Below are 18221 nucleotides of genomic sequence, written 5' to 3'. Positions count from 1 at the left end.
AAGTACCAGTAACAATTAGGGTGGGGTAGCAAGAGGCAGGCTATCACCTCTATGTACCTCTCCAAGAAAAACAAGAGCATGTGATAACCAAGCCAGTGGGGGTGGGCGGATGAAGTAATGAAATTTACCTAATCCACAAGAAGATAAGAAAGGAAGGCGGGCAAGGCCAAGAAGATGCACTAAGACAATAGAGTCGGACCCCAGATTATTGGGAATTACGTGAACTGAAAATGAAATAGATGCTCCAGTTAAAAGACAAAAATTGTTGGACTGGGTTTAAAAATATTACAATCTAAGAGCCTTTCCACTGCTGTGCTGAGCTGCCTGCCCGCCAGTAGTCACTTGAGTCCTGAGAAGAAGGTTCTGGAAGACCTGGGTACCCCAAGGAAACTTCCAGAAGTTCCGTGGCAGTTGGAGCCCTTCAAGAGAAGGGAGCCATTTTCTCTGCTGCTCTGGAAAGGGGCCTGCCTGTTTCCCGCTGGAGCAGCCATTTGCCTTAGGCCGTTGGTGAGCAGCCTTTAGCCCCCCGAGGGGTGGGCTCCAGGGGGTGGAGGTGCGGCTCCAGGCTCTGGTGGACAGCACGCCCTCCACCCACCCTGCACCCCGAGACCGCTCCACTCCCCACTCAGGTCTGGCCCAGAGAGCAGGCTGCCCACGGCCAGCCCAGCCTCTCCCCCAGCCCATCCTCCCAGTGGCTTCCCTCCAGCTGCTCCAGACTAAACTCTGCAAGCTCCAGTTCAGTCCCCCGTCTCCTTCTGGGAGCCCCAACATTCGCTTCCTCCTGCCAAAGGCCCGAGAACCCAGCACAGTGCCACCTCCCCCAGGAGGCCTTCCTGGTCCCCCCAAATGGGCCTGTTAGCCTCCTCAGGGAGCACCTACTTGTTAACTGGAGTCTCCCGGGCCTTTCTGCCAAAGAATGACCAGGTGGAGATTTAAGATAGGATCAAATGGGAGAGAGACTTGGGAAGCTATGGGGGCTCTCAAACCCCACACTTGAGAGTGAACCCACCCCTCTTGCCTCCCTTGAAAGAAAAGTTGATTTCCTAAAAGCCCAAATCTAAAAATCAGTAAGTCCAGGGATGTTTGCCTAAATCCCAGACTCACAGTGAGATGCCTCCAAAGGCTCGTGGCTTCCCACATCTGTGAAACGAGGGCATCAGGCCTGCTTAGAGAATGCGTGGAGTTAACTGAGCTCTGTGCACAGAGCCTTCCATGGGGCACAAGGGCAGTGGTCCTGGAAACCTCACCTGCCCCTCCCACGTGGCTAAGCTGGCCCGTTGCATGCCCAGGTGCACAGGTGTGCCTGCATCGGCTGACCTCAGCTCCTGCAGGTGGCTGGATTTATTTTCCCATCTTCTCTCTCAGAGAAGCTTGACTCTGAACAAATCCCAGATCATTTGACTAACCCACGATTGGTCACTGCTTCCCAGCATCCACTTGTTTTGCCATAAGCCAGTAGCCAGAGTGAAGTGCAGCCTCTTTCAGGGTATGTGTGTTTTGGGGGGTCAATCTCAAAAGCCATAGCTTTGCCCAACCCAAAGCCAGGACTTGGAAGGTGCTTCCGGCATCATCTGCAGATGTAGACATTTGGGACCTCGTGAAGATGAGGTCTCGGCCTGACAAGAGCCACTGAGACGTGACTTCTTGCTGTCCCTCCCAGTCAACCGGGGCCCCCGGACCCCCAAGGAGCTGGGCTGATGGGGGTTACCCCTGCATCTAGAAGCTGCAGGCCTCCTGCAGGCGTTGGGGTGACCCTGCCCTGCAGACCTCATGGTCACTCACTTCCCCCAACCCCTGTCCGGCTGGCAGAGCCTTTCTTTGTTTAAAAGTTTGCTAGTTTGTTCCTCCTGGATTGTTGCATCAATTTTGATTTTTAAGACTATTGCTTCAAACTATGATTTATCTTGATTGTTGAGGTTTTGGGGTATGCCTTTAAATTTTGTGTCCAAAGCAAATGCCTCCCCTGCCTCAGCCTAGCCCAGCTCTGTGAGATTTTGGGGTGTCCTCTAAGGGATACCCCTCTCCAGCCCCCTAGGAGCAGATCCACAATGGAATTCTCCCAGGGGCCTAGGAGCAGATATGACGGGTCTGTGGAAAACTGCAGCTGGGACTCTATGTGGTGGGGACACTGGGAACCGGAAGAGAGAGGGTGCAAAGCAGGGCAAAGTTTGGGGTGCACGGTGGCTGGGTTAAGACAGGGAGAGCGTGATGAGCTTCAGATGCTACGTCCTGGGCCCGTTTCCTCCTCTTTCTGTCTTTTGTGTGTTGCTTCCCTGGGACTGTCCAACCTGCCCATCTGTCAGTCTCATCGTACCTTTTCCCGCCCCTCTCCTGCACATCACCTTGCTCTCAGCAACTCCGCTCTCTTTCTCCCCCAGCATCCCTCTCTGATATTTCCCAGATGATTAACTCTATGGTCACAACAAACACACATTGTTGTCTCGACCCCACTCCCTGGATGCTGACCCCCCCTCGAGGGGCAGGGCAGGTGTCCCTGAGCAAGCCGCCACCCCCAGCCCGCCCACAGCTGCAGACAACCCATCCTCCACGAGTGCTTTTTTCCGGTGATTCCGGGGGTGCGTGGGGAGTCGGGAACCCCACAAGCGGTTTTGCCTCTGGGTCTGTGTTCTTTGATAGGCAACCGGGGCTTAAGGAAAGGCCAAGATGACCATCCTATCGGACGTTAGAGTAGAATATTTGGGGCAAGTAGCTTCCCTGATCCTCAAGTTCAAGCCGGACAAATGGAGCAAAATGCTGGGGACCGAGGAGTACACCGTGCTGTTCACGGACTTCCTGGAAAAGCCGGATGTCCCGGTGCTGGTGCTGACGCTCAGCCCCGCCGGCCTGATCATCCCCTGCCTGGGCTTCCCGGCGTCCCTCAAGTCCAAGGGCGTTTACTTCATCAAGCTGCGAGCCGAGCAAATCACCAAGGACGGCTGCAAGTCCCAGCTCCTGTACGGGGACATCAGCGCCACACCCGTGGACCAGCTGATCGCCATCGTGGAGGAGGTGGGTGCTGGGGCGCAGCAGGGCGCCCCTCTGGGTCCCGGTGCGTTCAGGGTGGACTCCAGCCTGCAAAGCGGGGTCCCTGGGCCAGTGGCCGGGCCACCCCCTGGGAGCTGGTTAGGAATGTGGGATCTCAGGCCCCGCCCTGACCTGGAGTCAGACCCCCCGGGGACGCGGGCGCCCCTGAAAGTCTGCAAGCCGGTGGCCCATCACCTTGACCTTCCTGCTGGCCTTAGAACCCGGGTGCCGTGCCTCGTGTCAGGTGAGCTCTTCCCATCCCTGTGGATCAGGTTTCCCAATCTGAGACTACGAGTTTAAAAAAAAACAAAAGGGAGAAGCAGGGTGCCGTTGTCGTGCGCCTCCCCTGTCCTGTCTGCTCCCACCACCATCCTCGCAGGCCCAGCCGGCGGACCCGCTTGGGGAGCAGGGCAGCCCGGGTTCGAGGGGCCTTTCTAGCCTTCCCTCTCCTCATCTGTGAAGCGGGACTCGTGGGCCGGCCTCGCGGGAGCCTCGTGGGGGTGGCAGGCCACGGCTGGCCCGGCAGGCACTCCAACGTGGCGCAGCCTTTGCTTCCAGCAAGCAGGTGCTCTTGGGCATTTTGGAGATGGCTGTGTCCCCTGGGGGGCTGTCGCTGGTCTCAACACCCCCGGCCCACCCCCTCCTAAGGAAGCGTGTCTCCTGGGGTCCCGGGCACGGGGGTCGCCGGGGTCCCTGGCGACACCGACGGCAGAGCTGAAGCAGCCTTTCCTTTTAGGTCCTCTATTTTCTGTTCAACCAAACGGAAAACATGAGCGGATGGCCTTGCGTGGTGGCGGAGGACCTGGTGAAGCAGGTGCACAAGCTCAAGAATGAGATGTACGTCATGGGGGGCAAGATCAAAGGGAAGACGCTGCTGCCCATCCCCGAACACCTGGGGAGTTTGGACGGCACCCTGGAGTCCATGGAGAGGTGGGCGCCACCCCCCGGGAACCCGGGGGAGCAGGGACCGCGGACGGCGCCCTGTGTCACGTGGCGTGACGGCAAGGCAGTGGCTGGGGGAGGGGGCAGGGGCTGGAGCCCGGATGGGACCCTGCTGCGCCCCGCCCCTCCGGCTCCCCACGAGGCCCCACAATCGGCAGTCAGGAGCGGGCGGGAGGGCATGGGGGGGCCGCCCGCAGGTGCGGACGCCTTAGAGGGCAGTGCGCCCAGAGGCTGTGGCGTCCCAGGAGCCAAAAGGCCCGGGGAGCCAAGGGCCACCCGCTGCCATCCTCGGACTCTCAACACCGCTGTCAGGGACGACTCGTTCCCCCGCAGCTGAGGGCGACTGGTCCGGGGGTGGCTCTTCGTGTGGGGGAGTCCTCCCTGGTCCCCCCAAGACCCCGTTCCAGCCCAGGAAGCACCGCCAGGGCGGCCATTGCTACCGCAAGGACAGCCGTTTCCAGCAGGCCCGCCCGGTGGCCTCCAGTGAGACGGGGCTTGTTGCGAGGGCACAAGCAGGGCACGGGGGGACCTTCCCCAAACCAGCTCAAAGCGAGATCAGGAGCCGGGGTTTTTAAAGGCAAAGGAGAGGGTAGGGGGAGAAGAAAAACAAGTGAAAAAAAACAACAAGCCAACACAAAGAAGCGAGGCCGGGGGCCTGGCGAGGCGCGCAGCGCAGCTCCTCAGCCCTGGGTGGTCTCAAGCACGTCCGCCGCCCCTGGTTTCAGCAGGAGCGGGCCCCTCCCGGCCCCTTTCTCAGACCACCACGCAAGGAGGTCAGCCCTTTTTATTTTTATTTTTTAAAGATATTTAGATTACATAAATGTTACATTAAAAATGTAGGGGATTCCCCTACACCCCGCCCCCTCCCGCACGTCCCCCCGTTGGCCGCCTCCTTCATTAGTGCCGTACGTTTGTTACGTTGATGAGCACACATCGGAGCAGTGCCACGAACTGTGGATTATGGTTTACATTGTAGTGTGTTTGGTTTTTTCCTTTTTTTTGTATGCCATTAGTTTTGTTTTGTTTTCTTAATTTTTTTCTCTATTTTAAAAAAAATGTTACATTAAAAAAATATGAGGACCCCTTAAACCCCCCACCCCCCTCACCCCACTCCTCCCCCATCGACAACCTCTTTCATCATCATGGGACATTCACTGCAGTTGATGAATACATTCTGGAGCACTGCTGCACCACGTGGATAGTGGTTTACATTGTAGTTTACACTCTCCTCCAGTCCACTCAGTGGGCGATGGCAGGACATACATTGTCCAGCATCTGTCCCTGCAGTACCACCCAGCACAACTCCAAGTCCTGAAAATGCCCCATCATATCTCTTCTTCCCTCTCCCTACCCTCAGCAGCTACCGTGGCCACTTTCTCCACATCAGTGCTACAATTTCTTCCATTACTGATCACATTGTAGTTTACACTCTCTCCCGCACTGTTTTATAAGTTACGACAAGATATATAACAGGCCTGTATCTGTCACTGTAACATCATTCAGGACAATGAAGGATATCAGACTTTTTGTCTCTGGGAAAAGTTACAGCGTTACACTATTCTGTCTGCTTTGAGGCGTGATCTTATCCCTGTAGGCAAAACTGAGAAGGTCTGGTTAACATCCTCCAGGGAGCTAAAGGCAAAGAGTAGACTTCTAAAGTTAGATTGATAGAAAACCAGGATAAGTAGTTTTAGAATTTTCAGAAGTGGGGAGGTTTCAGTGAGCAGTTTCCGACTGTCGCCTTCTTGAGAATGGCCGTGTCCCCGAGTTGTTCCTCTGGAACCGAAGGCGCTGGCAGGGTCCACTGTCAGCTCTGGGAAATTCTTCAGCCTCTCCAGGGGGCTGTGAGGAGCCCAGGGCCCAGGGCAAGGCGTGGAGCGGCAGTGGCTCGTGGCCTGGGGACTGCAGGCCGGTGGGGGGCGAGGGGGGACCCCTCCCAGCAGGGACAGGGCACCCAGGACCCATGCCCACAGGCCAGGCTGTGAGAGCCTCTCCTGACCCTCTGTCCTGCAGGATTCCCCCTGCCCTGGACAACTCACTGCTGCACGCCATTGAAACCATCATCATCGACTGGTCCCACCAGATCAGGGACGTGCTGAGCAAGGACTCGGCTCAGGCGCTGCTGGACGGGCTGCACCCCCTGCCCCGCGTCGAGTTTGAGTTCTGGGACACGCGGCTGATGAATCTCAAGTGCATCCACGAGCAGGTGGCGTGGCACGTCCGCGCGGGGGGCTGAGTGCTTCCGTGGGGAGGAGGGGTGGCTGGCCCCGTGGCTGCGTGGCTCCTCCCAGCCGGGCTCTGGGGACCGAGCTCCCCGAGCCAATTTCTCCACCCCACACTGGTCAGCCACCCTCGCCGTGGGGTCTTTTTTTTTTTTAAAGATTTATTTATTTGTTTATTTATTTCTCTCCCCTTCCCCACCCCCCACCCCAGTTGTCTGTTCTCTGTGTCTATTTGCCGCATCTTATTTGTCTGTTTCTGTTGTTGTCAGCGGCATGGGAATCTGTGTCTCTTTTTGTTGCATCATCTTGCTGTGTCAGCTCTCCGTGTGGGCGGCGCCATTCCTGGGCAGGCTGCACTTTCTTTCGTGCTGAGCAGCTCTCCTTACGGGGCACACTCCTTGTGCATGGGGCTCCCCTACGCGGGGGACACCCCTGTGTGGCAGGGCACTCCTTGCGCGCATCAGCACTGCGCATGGGCCAGCTCCACACGGGTCAAGGAGGCCCAGGGTTTGAACCGCGGACCTCCCATGTGGTAGTTGGGCACCCTAACCACTGGGCCAAGTCTGCCGCCTCGCCGTGGGGGGGGTCTTATATTGGAAGATGGATGTTTTTCTCTTTCCCTTCTCAGCTGAATAGACCCAAAGTGAACAAAATCGTTGAGATCCTGGAAAAAGCCAAAAGCTGCTACTGGCCAGCCCTGCAGGCTGTGTACATGAATGTCACCGAAGGTGAGCCCGCGGCCCCGCCCAGGGTCCCCGAGGAAGCTGCCCCGGCCTTCTGGGGGGCCCACCCTGCCCACGGGGAGGACCCCGTTTCTCCAAGGACCAGGTCTCAATGGACAGAAAGCGCCCCCTCCGGGCTGGCCTCCGACCGCCGTGGCGGGGACCGGGTGGGTTTACGGGTGCTTGTCCCTTGCAGGGCTGAAGGAGGCGAACGACATCGTCCTGTACCTGAAGCCTCTGCGGATCCTGCTGGAAGAGATGGAGCAGGCCGACTTCACGGTGGTACGCGGGGCAGGGAAAAGCCCCCCCCCTGTCTGCCGCCCGCGTCTTGTCTTCGGCCAGCTGGCAGTGGCCTGGGGCTGGGGAGGGGGCCTCTCCCAGCTCCTCGGGGACGCATCTCCCTGTGGGGAGCCGTGCAGCCCTTAGGAGGCGTCTCTCCGCAGCTCCCCACCTTCATCGCCAAGGTTCTCTACACCATCTGCTTTGTCTGGGCCACCTCCGAGCACTACAACACGCCCTCCAGGGTCATCGTCATCCTGCAGGAGTTCTGCAACCAAATCATCGAGATGGTGACCCCCCACGGCCTCCCCCTGCCCGCGCGCCCCCCGCGGTTTACGAAGAGACAGAGGGGAGCCGATGTGGCTCGAGCGGCTGAGCTCCCACCTCCCACACGGGAGGTCCCGGGTTTGGTTCCCGGTGCCTCCCAAAAACAAAAAACGAAAAAAGCGCCACCCCCCCCCAAAAAAATTAACAACAAGCAAAACAAATGGAAAAAACCTACACGGGGAAGCCGATGTGGCTCAGTGGTCGAGCACCAGCTTCCCACGTACAAGGTGTCGGGTTCAATCCCGGCCCCTGGCACCTCAGAAAAAAAAAAAAGAGAATAGGCAGAAAGGCGGGTGCAGAGAGCCCCTCCGGCAGCTGCCTGGGATTTTCCCAAACCTGAGCAGGGAGGGAGGAGGTAGTAAGGGGACAGAGCAGGACTCTGCCTCCCTCCTACCCGTATTCTGGGGTCATGCTGGGTGCCTTGGGGTTTCTCTGGTCTCACCCCACTTCTTCCTTTTCACAAGCACATATTAGCCTACTGCCCAGGTTTGAGTTGCAGAGTTGCAACTGCGGCTGCCTACGTAGAATCAAAGCCGCGGTCGCCACACAGAACCAGAAAGGCAGTGGGCCGAGGGCCCTTCAGATGGTATTTCTCGGCCCCTAAGGCCGGGGATGAGGGGGCCACGGCTGAGGCTCCTGAAAATGATCTGGTGGTTGGCAGACAGGTGGGGGCGTGGGTCCAAGGTGTGTTGGAAGGAACAGGTCACCCATCACCGCGATCAAGCCTATCTGACCGGGGCAGTAGCCGGGGACACCACCCCAAATGGCTCCCTGGAATTTCCAATGTCTTCTCTTTTATCCAGACTCGAACTTTCCTGAGCCCAGAAGAAGTGCTGAAAGGCTTACAAGGGGAAATAGAGGAAGTGCTGAACGGCATTTCCCTCTCCGTGAACGTTTTGAGGTCGCTCTACCGGACTTATGATTTTTGCTGTGCAAACATGAAGCTTTTCTTTAAGGTACCTCCTGACTAGTAGAGCAAGAATCAAGGTGAAAACCAGTTGCGTTTCTGTTGTCCCTTGCTTTTGAATACACAGGAAGCAAGCATGACCTTTCCTCTCTCTCCTAGAAAGACAAAGAGCCTGTACCTTGGGAATTCCCTTCTTCTCTTGCATTTTCCAGAATGAATTCCTTTTTCCACCGCATCCAAACCATCGAGGTAAAAAATGCAGTCTGGTTCATCTGACCACCTCCTCTTCACAGGCAACAGTTATATTAGGAGAGCGAGAGTAGGATTAAATCATAACAAATAAAGACTTTAAAAAGACCCTGGGTTAGCCCCATTTGGAGACGCGGAAATGACACATAGTAAATTACAGTCTGAAGGATGGCTCGGGATGGTTTCCTCCGGGGAGGGGAGTTCAGAGTTAGAGACATGAGTAGGGCAAGCAAGTTTTGCTCTTTGCTTTGCGAACTGCTGCATGGTTGCTTTTGTTTTCAACCTTGTGCACGTGTTGTATCATAAGAAGGAAAGTAGCCCCGGAGTCGCTGAGCGTTGAATTCCTGGCTCCAGCAGGTCTCTCTGATTCTCGTGCACACCCTCTGGGAGGCACAGTGGGGCCCACTCAGCGTGGTTTGGGTGCAGGAATTCTCCAGGCTGAGAACCTGCAGGCCCCTCCAGGCTCTGGCCAAACAGCAGCTGGTTCCTGCTCTATGGACTCTGACCCAGGATGAAGGATCTGGGAAACAGGAGCTTTTGGGAGTGGGGGGCGTGGCCTTGCCACCTACCCACTACCAAACGGGCTGTCCCCCCTGCCCCCAGCTGCGAGGCAGGGCCAGCCTGGCCTGACCTTTGCCCTCCTCTTCTGGTGGAAGAACACTAGAGCTCATGGGATGGCTCTTTCTTTTGCTTTCCTTGGGTTTCCTTAGGCTTTCTGGTATGATAGAGCTAAGACACTTTGGGGAGATGATGCCAACCTTGGTACCCGCTTAGCAGAGAGATGCAAAGCCACATGCACCTTCTGTTCTGAGCCGTGTCTGGGGACTTGGCAATCTCGTTTGGGAAAAAAGAATGACACACATAGGATGGTTAGATGACAGGGGAAGACGGAACGCACTTCAGCGGGAAAACGAATGGCACACATAGAAAACGGAGGGATCTGGAGAGGAAAGCACCTCTGCAGGCTACCCTGGTTGGGGAAAGCTGAGAGGAGACATGAAGAAGTAGGATTTACACTTCGGGGTGGGGGGCCCTGAGCAGGGGTGGCCAGCACAGGCAGCAGGGACTTGAAAGCTTCGCCTCACACCTCTCCGGCTGCTTCCTCCTGCACCTGAGGACACGGAGGCCCAATCACACGTGGCTTCCTCAGAGGCACAGGTCGGCTAGCGTGGGTGAGGGCAGCACCCCGTCTTCATCTTCTGCCTCCATGTCCCAAACCCCAGGGGGTGACTCAGGGACCCTCCTCCCAACACCACCCCCTCCACTGTGTTCCGGAAACGATGTTAGGAGCACTGGCCACGCACAGGCGCTCCGACGGCGCCCGGCCAGGCTCCGGTGGCTCCCGTGCTTCGGTTTCTTCTCGCCGGGGTCCACTAGCCTAGTGCATGGGTTGAGTTCTCTTCTGAAGGCGAACTGACTGTGTGTACTGTGTTTTCTTCTCCCCCTCCTCCCCCGCTAGGAACTCTACAAAACTGCCATCGAATTCCTGAAACTAGAGAAAATCGAGCTCGGGGGCATGCGGGGAAACATCCTGGGGCACCTGGTGACTCAGGTTTATGACGAGGTCTTTGAGTTGGTCAAGGTGTTTGTTGAGTGCAAATACGACCCCTTGGACCCCGAAGATTCGGTGAGCCAGGGGTCTGGGTGGACCAGGAAATCAAGAAATCCCGCTGGAAGCAGCCCGAGGGGGTGGGAGGACACAGGAAATGGGCGATGGACGATCCCAACACTTCCCCAAAGGGGCCCAGGAAAACTCTGCGCATAGAGCAGTCCCCATGGCAACGGGCTCCCCCAGCGCAAACCCTCCAATCCCCCACCGGTCTGTGAGCTTTGAAGGCAGCCCCTCCCTTGCTTTGCCATGCTGATTACAAGCTCGACATTTTCATTTTCTCTCAGGGTTTTGATGATGATTATGCTGATTTTGAGACCAAAATTCAAGACCTAGACAGGAGGCTGGCCACCATCTTTTGCCAAGGGTTTGATGACTGCGGTTGTATAGAATCCTGTTCAAAGGTACACGCAGGGCGGGGCGGGGCGGGGCGTTGAGATTGAAGCAGGAAGGGCTGCAGCGTCCTCAGTCTCTCTGGGGGCAGGGTGACGTCTGGCAGCTGTCTGTCTTCCGTATACTCTCCTGTGGTTTCCAAGTTGCGTGCACTGTGTAGTACTTTTATCATTAGGAAGAGAAGAAGTGATGCTACAAAGGGAGCATTTAGAAATATAATCCTAAGAAAGCATAATTTAAAAGAGAAGTACAGGGAGCAGATGTAACTCAAGCATTTGAGTGCCTGCCTCCCAAATAGGTGGTCCTGGGTTTGGTTTCTGGTGCCTCCTAAAAAAGACAAACCAACAATGAGCAGACAATCGAACAAAAACAAAAACAAGAGTGGACAATGAGCAAAAACAACGAGCAGACAATGACAATGAGCAAAAAAACAAAAGAGCAGGGAGGGGTTGCGGAAGGCGGATTAAAGAAAAAATGCCTCCTAAAGAAAAAAACAACACAAAACAGACAACAAGCAGACAATGAGCCAAACAACGAGCAAACAGACGAGGAAGCCATCTCGGGGGGTGGGGGAGGAGGAGAAATACAAACGGCCAGAGCACTCATTTTTTAAAGTTGGATGTCACAAATTATCCAGAAACTGCAATTTAAAACAGCAAGGTGCCCTTTGCACCAAATCAGTAAGGGTAGTTTGGGAGCAGCCGGGTGCTGTCATCACAGCTGCTGGTAGGCAGGGCCCCTCCGGGGGACCCCTTTAGCCTCTGGCCTTCTGGTCCCAAAGCCTGACTTTGCCTTCAGGGCATGCCCCCAGGAAGCAAGCTCCTGCTGTGGCAAGGTTCCGTGCCAACGTGCCAGCTTGCCCGTTTGCAACGAGGACAATCCACCACGTAGGCTGGGAGGCTTCAGCAGCTGGTGCACTCTCTCTACTCCGACCTGGGAGGCCTTGCTCACAGGGACCGCCCCAGCGCGGGCACGCGCCTGGCACTCAGATGGTGCTGGGTGAGTGGGAACGAGAGCCCACGGAATCAGGGCAGGGACCAACTGTTTGCGGCATCAGCCTCCGTATCTGCTTCCGGTGGCACCGTGACAAATTATCACACGCTTTGCTGCTTAAACAAGTCTAATATCTCACGGGTCTTTGGGCCTGAAGTCGGACACAGGCCCCACCTGGCTAAAACGGCATCAGCAGGCCGCGCTCCCTTCTGGACACGCTGGAGTCTGGAAAACCTGTTTCCTTGCTCCTTCGGGTTGTTGGCAGAATTCACCGCCTTGCGGTGGTAGGACTGGGTGCTCGCTGGCGTCAGCCAAGGGCCATTCCCAGCACCCCACAGGCCACCTGCAGCCCTCGGCTCGCGGCCCCTTCTTCCATCTTCAGAGCCGGCGCGGCCATCGGGCCCTTCTCCCGCCCCCGCACGGTCACAACTGTCGGACCCACCCTTCTGCCTTCCTCTGCCACTTCTAAGGGGTCTGCGCTTAGACTGACCCTGCTCACCCAGGGGAACCCCGCCTGCAGATCCTCGGCCTTAAACACATCGGCCAAGGCCCTTTTTTTTTTTTAATTTAATTTAATTAATTTATTTCCCCGCTTGTGGCTTGCTCACTGTCCGCTCTCTGTGTCCATTTGCTGCGCATTCTTCTGTGTCTGTCTCTCCTTGTTAGGTCATCTTGCTGTGCCAGGTCTCTGCGGGCTCAGGCCAGCTTGCTTTCACAAGGAGGCCCCGGGACATGAACCCAGGGCCTCCCATATCATAGACGGGAGCCCAATCGATTGAGCCGTAGCCGCTTCCTGGCCAAGGCCCTTTTGCCTGGAGGCAGCATGTCCCCAGGTTCCGGGGACGAAGGGGGGCCTCTTGGGGGCGCTCTCCTGCCGAGCCCAGCTGCCACCGGCCTGACGCAGCCGTCTCGGGCACTCGCCCTGCCCGGGCGTGGAGGTCCTCCAGGCTCACGACGGGGAGCTCGGTTCTCACGCTTCCTGGGCTGCAGTTCGCTCTCCCCTGGACGGGGCTCGACCGGCCATGCAGCGTGTGCTGCAGCGCCGTCCTCCTTTAAACCCGGCCATTCCGTCCCGCCACCCGTGCCCTCTGCAGCCGCGCACAGCTCGGGGCCTTCGGCTGCGTGTGGGCAGAGCTCCAGCCTGACCTCCTCCTCCCCAGCTTCTTGGGGGAGCCCCACTCCAAAACCTCGGGGTGCTAGCAACAGTATCGGCAGCCGGCAAAAATGCCAAGGTTGCCCGTTTTGCCCCAGTGATTGCACTTGCAAGAAATCGTTTTAAGTTCATCAGGGAGATGCGCATTGATTTGCATAGTCAAAGGATTCTCAACACATCGTTTGAAATAGAGAAAAATTTAAAACAACATAAATGTCTGCTAAAGGTGGTTAAACAAATGATGATGGATGGAACCATCATATAAAGTACAGGCATAAGATGCTCTGGAAGAAATTGTATTGCTATAAAACACGCTCATGATATGATGCTGCATAGAAACATGTGTACCTATATATGTAATAAAATCTCAAATATGTAAAATATGTGTACATAGATAAATTAGAAGAAATACATGTAAATACTAGCAGAGGTTATCTCTGGGTAGTAGAATAACAGGTGATTTTTAATTTCGTATATATTATTCTCTATATTTGCCAAATATTCTACAATGAGCATGTTTCACATCTATTGGCCCCACTTTTCCTCGGCTCTTTTTTTCCCCTTGCCTTTTAGCGTAGGGATCGACTATTTCTCTCCTTTGTTCCGTTACCCTCCTCCCATCTCTTGGAAGCCATGCCCTCTATTTCTGTTCTTTTCTCGACATCTTGGAATCTGTTCCATGCACACTGAACAAAGTCCAAAATCGATCATCTTTGCTACCTCCTGAACAAGATAAAGACACGAGATAACCACCCAGTCCAGTGCTTTAGCTTGCCGGAGCCGGGTCACAGACACCGATGTTGGTGGCTTCAACAGCAGGAATTAATCAGCGTGTCGTTTTGAGGCCAGGAGTCCCAGACCCAGATGTCGGCCGGGCTAGCCTTCTGCCGGAATCCGCAGCCTTCTGGCGGGGGCTGCCGGCCAGCCCGGGGGTTCCGCGGCTGTGCTCTGCCTCCCGCCACGTGGCCAGGTCCTCTCCTTTCTGGTTTCGTGACCTCCATGGTTTTAGAAGGCCTTCAGGAAGCTGCTCTTAGGTCCACCTGATTCAGCCGGGCCACACCGTAACTAAAAACGGCAAGCTCAAGAATCCTACTGACCGTGAGTTCACCCCCCAGGAACGCCGATCAAGGACATGTTTTTTTCTGGGGTACATAATATGCCACACTCAGTCACCCCTTCCCAACTGGCAGTCTGGTGGGATTGAGCAGAATGTTCCCTCTCCTTTTTTCAGTCCCAATAAGGTGCTTATTATCAGTATTTTACACAGACAAAAATTGTCTACATTCACCTTCATGTTTATCGATTTCTTTGCGAACCATTCCCTCTAGCATTTCTGAGGCCGTTTTTCTTCTCCCTGATGTACACCCTTAGAAGCTCCATTTGTGAAAGTCTGTTAGGGTAAACTTTCATTTTTTGTTTATCCCAATAGATCTTCCTTTCACTCTGGTTTCTGAAAAAGTAGTTTCTCTGGGCACGCCTTCTGGCCGAGAGCCATCCTCTCTTAGATCTTAGGAGAGAGCCCCACAGCGGCGAGCCTCCGTGCTCACTGTTGACACATCTGCTGCCGGTTGAATCATCACTCTTGTGCAGGCAATTTCTCCTTCTCTGTGTGTGCGCTTAAGACCTTCTCTCTGTTTCTTATAGTTTCACTGTATAGCGCAGATGCCAGTTGTTTCCCCGAATGGTTTTCTCCTTCTGTAGAATTACAAGGTTTAGCTGTGCACACAGAAGCCCAGCTAAAGAGTTATTTCCCAGGCTCCCTTGCAGCAAGATGTGGCCATGTGACTGGCTAAGGGGAAGTGAGTGGAAGCATGCATGCGACTCTTGGGTAGTGACCTTAAAAAGAAAGTAGAGGGAAACGGACTTGGCCCAGTGGTTAGGCCTGCCCAGGAATGGCGCGGCCCACACTTCCCATGCCGCTGACGACAACAGAAGCGGACAAAAGAAACAAGACACAGCAAATAGACACAGAGAACAGACAACCAGGGGAGGGGGGATTAAATAAATAAATAAATCTTTTTTTAAAAAAAAAGAAAGTAGAAAGCCTGCCCCTTCTGGTGAGCTAGGACAAGGATGTGATGGTTGGAACTGAAGCAGCCACCTTAGACTATGAGATGGAAGCTGTATGATGAGGATGGCAGAGCCACAGGTGAGAACAGACCTGAATCTCTGATACCTGGAGCTACCATATCTGCTCTGGTCTGTATTAGGCTTAGACAATAACATAAAAGAGAAATAAACTAACTCCTATTTTTTCCCCTCTCCTTCCCGCCCCCCACCCCCACCCCATCCTGCTGTTTTTGCTCTCTGTGCCCTTTCTCTGTGTGATCTTCTGTATCTATTTCTCTTTTTCTGTCTTCTCTTCTCATTTTTTCTCCTCTAGGGTTCATCAGGATTCGATCCTGAGGAACTCTGATGTAGAGAGAGGTTCCCTGTCACTTGTGCCACCTCAGTTCCTGGTTTCTGTTATACCCTGCCTTGACTCTCCCCTTTGTCTCTCTTTTGTTGCATCATCATCTTGCTGTGTGACTCACTTGCATGGGCACTGGCTCACTGCACAGGCCCTCAGTTGGCTGTGTGGGCCCATTTTTTTTTTTTTTTTTACCAGGAGGCCCCAGGGATCAAACTCAGGTCTAAGTCACTGTGTGTGTGTGTTTTGTTTTTTTAAATCTTGATTACAATATCTGGACCTGTGTCCTAACTAATACAAGTTGTGTGGCATCTAGGCATGGGTTTCTTTTTATTTAGCCTGCATAAGGTAGGCTGTGCTTCCTGTCCCAGAGGATTCCTGGCTCAGCAATTCTGGAAAATGTAGCCATTGTTTCTGCATCTCCCCACTGTACCTCATCTTCCCTCCTAGCAGTCTGATCACACCTGTCAGACACACGCCAGACCAGTCAGTCTATCCTGCATAGCTCTCAGCCTCCTAATTTCTACCTCCTCAGTCTCTCTTCTGTGAATTCTGGGTAATTTCTTCTACTCTAATTTTCAGTTCATCAGTTCCCTCTTCAGCCCTGTCTGACCTGCCATGTAACACATCCATTGAGTTTTTCATTACAACGTTATATTTTACATATCTAAAGGTTCTATTTTTTTCATATATCCCCAGTTGTTTTTTATATTCTCTTGTTCTTTGCTTACTTTTTAAATTACAGTTCTAATCTTCAGAAATATTTTATACATAAACCCTTTTATATTTTACAACTGATAAGGCTACCACTTATTTGAGACAGTCCCTTGGCGTGCAACTGCAAGCCGCTCTGCAATCTAGAAGCCCCTCAGAAGGAAGCCTGTTCTCCCTTGGGAAGCCAGTCGTTTTGCAATAGGAAAAGGACAAAGGGCTCCATGTGAACCCCTGCTTAGGAGGTGACTGTGTAAACTTGCACCATGTGCAGATTTTCGTACTGCCTGTCATTTGGATGGGACTTGACGTTCGTGGAGAGCAGCCCCCTTCTGCCTCTGCAGGTACTTCCAGGGAGAGCGTGAGTGCGAGTGAGCCAGAGTTGCATCAGGTAGCAACCTGCTCCAGAGTCCTGTTAGAACGCGCTTCTTCACGTCAATTTAGATCTGGTGCCTTATTTCTAAAAGGCGGTATTTTCTCAAGAGGAGACAAACTCTGGCCTTTCTACCTTATATTCCATCTCGACAGAAATCCTTCCTAAACCAAGAGTTACTCCACACGTACGACCTCTTTTTTTTTTTTTAATTCAAGATCATCAACTGCTTGTTGTTTTTTTGAATTTTTCTTTTATTTATTTCTCTCCCCTTCCCCCTCCCCCCAGGTGTCTGTTCTCTATTTGCTGCATGTTCTTTTTTGTCCGCTTCTGTTGTTGTCAGTGGCACAGGGATCTGTGTTTCTTTTTGTTGCGTCATCTTGCTGTGTCAGCTCTCCGTGTGTGCGGCACCATTCCTGGGCAGGCTGCACTTTCTTTCATGCTGGGCGGCTCTCCTTACGGGGTGCACTCCTTGCATGTGGGACTCCCCTACATGTGGACACCCCTGTGTGGCACGGCACTCCTTGTGCGCATCAGCACTGCGCGTGGGCCAGCTCCACACGGGTCAAGGAGGCCCAGGGTTTGAACCGTGGACCTCCCATGTGGTAGACAGACGCCCTATCCACTGGGCCAAGTCCACTTCCCCACACATATGACCTTTTGATGTAGCCCTCAGGCGGCCTGACCAGAGCCACGCCAAGCCTTGCCTTCTGGCCTTAGGTTGTCTGTGTGCTCCTCTGAGTGTGTTCAAGGCCACACTTGGCCACACTCCCAACAACACGGGTTGGCCCTGGGCAGCCCCGGCGCCCCACGTTATTGGGCGATGTCAGGGCTGGGCCTCCTGGGGCTGCGCTGAGCTCTCCGCAGATGCAGATCCCAGGGTGCTCCTTTGACTTGTGGATATTCCCTTTTAAATGCGAAGGCCTGGGGTTCCGAAGCTCTGCTGAGGTCATGATCAGTTAGGTCCTGGATGAGGTGGCACTCGGGCAAAGCATCAGTGAATGCAAATCAACACGCTGCCTCCTTGGGCTGCTCCTTCCCCCAGATGGCGGTGCCCCTAGCCCCTCGCTGGCTCCGTGTCTCGATTCGCGTGACGTGTCACCGCCACCTCCCCCACCCTTCCCTGTCCATGGCTGGGGCTTGCACTGCTCTGTTTTTCTTCTGCACACCTGCCCCTCCTGATGACCTTGTGTGTTCTTTGTCTTTCCAACTAGAATATACAGTCCCTGCAGGTTGGGGCTTAGTCTGGATTCACCTAGAACGCCACTTGGCCATAGCAGGTGCTTCTGAGCTGCTTCTTGTGGAGCATAATGGGGCTTTAGCTAGGGGAGTCCTTTGGTGTGGGGCCCCAGAACCATGCCAAGCGCAGATTGGTCCCAAGCACGGCCTTGGTTGGAAACACGCGTTTCTCACCTGTGCTTGGGTGGCAGCAATTAAGAGGCAAGGTCCGCGCTATTCATCACAGCCCTGCCTCGCAGGCGGCTGTTACCTGCCCCCCACTTGGGGACAAGGAGCTGGCTCAGAGAAGAATCTGTCACCTGGCCAGGGCAAGACGGACCCCACTTCTCGGGGACCTCAAAGACACCTTCCAGGGCACACGGGGGTCTGACCCCACAAATCCGGTTTGGAACCGAGGGAGGAACAGAGCGAGAGCACCACCGGATGGGGGACGTCAGCCCCCAGCCACCCGGCAGGTGGCGGCTCTGAGCCGCTGCTCCTGCCCTGAGGAGGGGGCCGGGCGCTCTGTGCTCAGCAGCGCACCCCGAGATCACCCCCGTGAAGGAGGCGCCTGGGGAGGAACTCAGCACAGCCCCCGGAGGGCCGTACCCCGGCTCGAGGGCCTCAACTCGCAAAGGGGCTGCCCCCCCCCCGCCGGAGCGGCCCAGGTCAGGCTTCGTGTCCCAAAA

At 54.8% G+C, this 18221-nt stretch overlaps 1 protein-coding gene across 1 annotated transcript in view; it reads left to right on the top strand.

The window, feature by feature from the left end:
* The first annotated feature begins 431 nt into the window (after positions 1-431).
* Positions 432-18221, top strand: part of DNAH17 (dynein axonemal heavy chain 17) — a 151527-nt gene continuing 133737 nt past the window's right edge. Inside the window, exons 1-11 of the mRNA XM_058284816.1 lie at positions 432-507; positions 2638-3009; positions 3761-3954; positions 5980-6172; positions 6817-6916; positions 7107-7192; positions 7354-7479; positions 8320-8472; positions 8583-8672; positions 10132-10299; positions 10569-10685. Of these exons, the coding sequence (XP_058140799.1) occupies positions 2665-3009; positions 3761-3954; positions 5980-6172; positions 6817-6916; positions 7107-7192; positions 7354-7479; positions 8320-8472; positions 8583-8672; positions 10132-10299; positions 10569-10685 (1572 nt within the window). The 5' untranslated portion in view covers positions 432-507; positions 2638-2664. The remainder of the gene's footprint in view (positions 508-2637; positions 3010-3760; positions 3955-5979; positions 6173-6816; positions 6917-7106; positions 7193-7353; positions 7480-8319; positions 8473-8582; positions 8673-10131; positions 10300-10568; positions 10686-18221) is intronic.

The sequence above is a fragment of the Dasypus novemcinctus genome, chromosome 21 (assembly GCF_030445035.2).
Source record: "Dasypus novemcinctus isolate mDasNov1 chromosome 21, mDasNov1.1.hap2, whole genome shotgun sequence".
In the NCBI taxonomy this organism is placed as follows: domain Eukaryota; kingdom Metazoa; phylum Chordata; class Mammalia; order Cingulata; family Dasypodidae; genus Dasypus; species Dasypus novemcinctus.
Note: the sequence above shows the minus strand (reverse complement) of the source record. Positions and strands in the feature narration are given on the sequence as shown.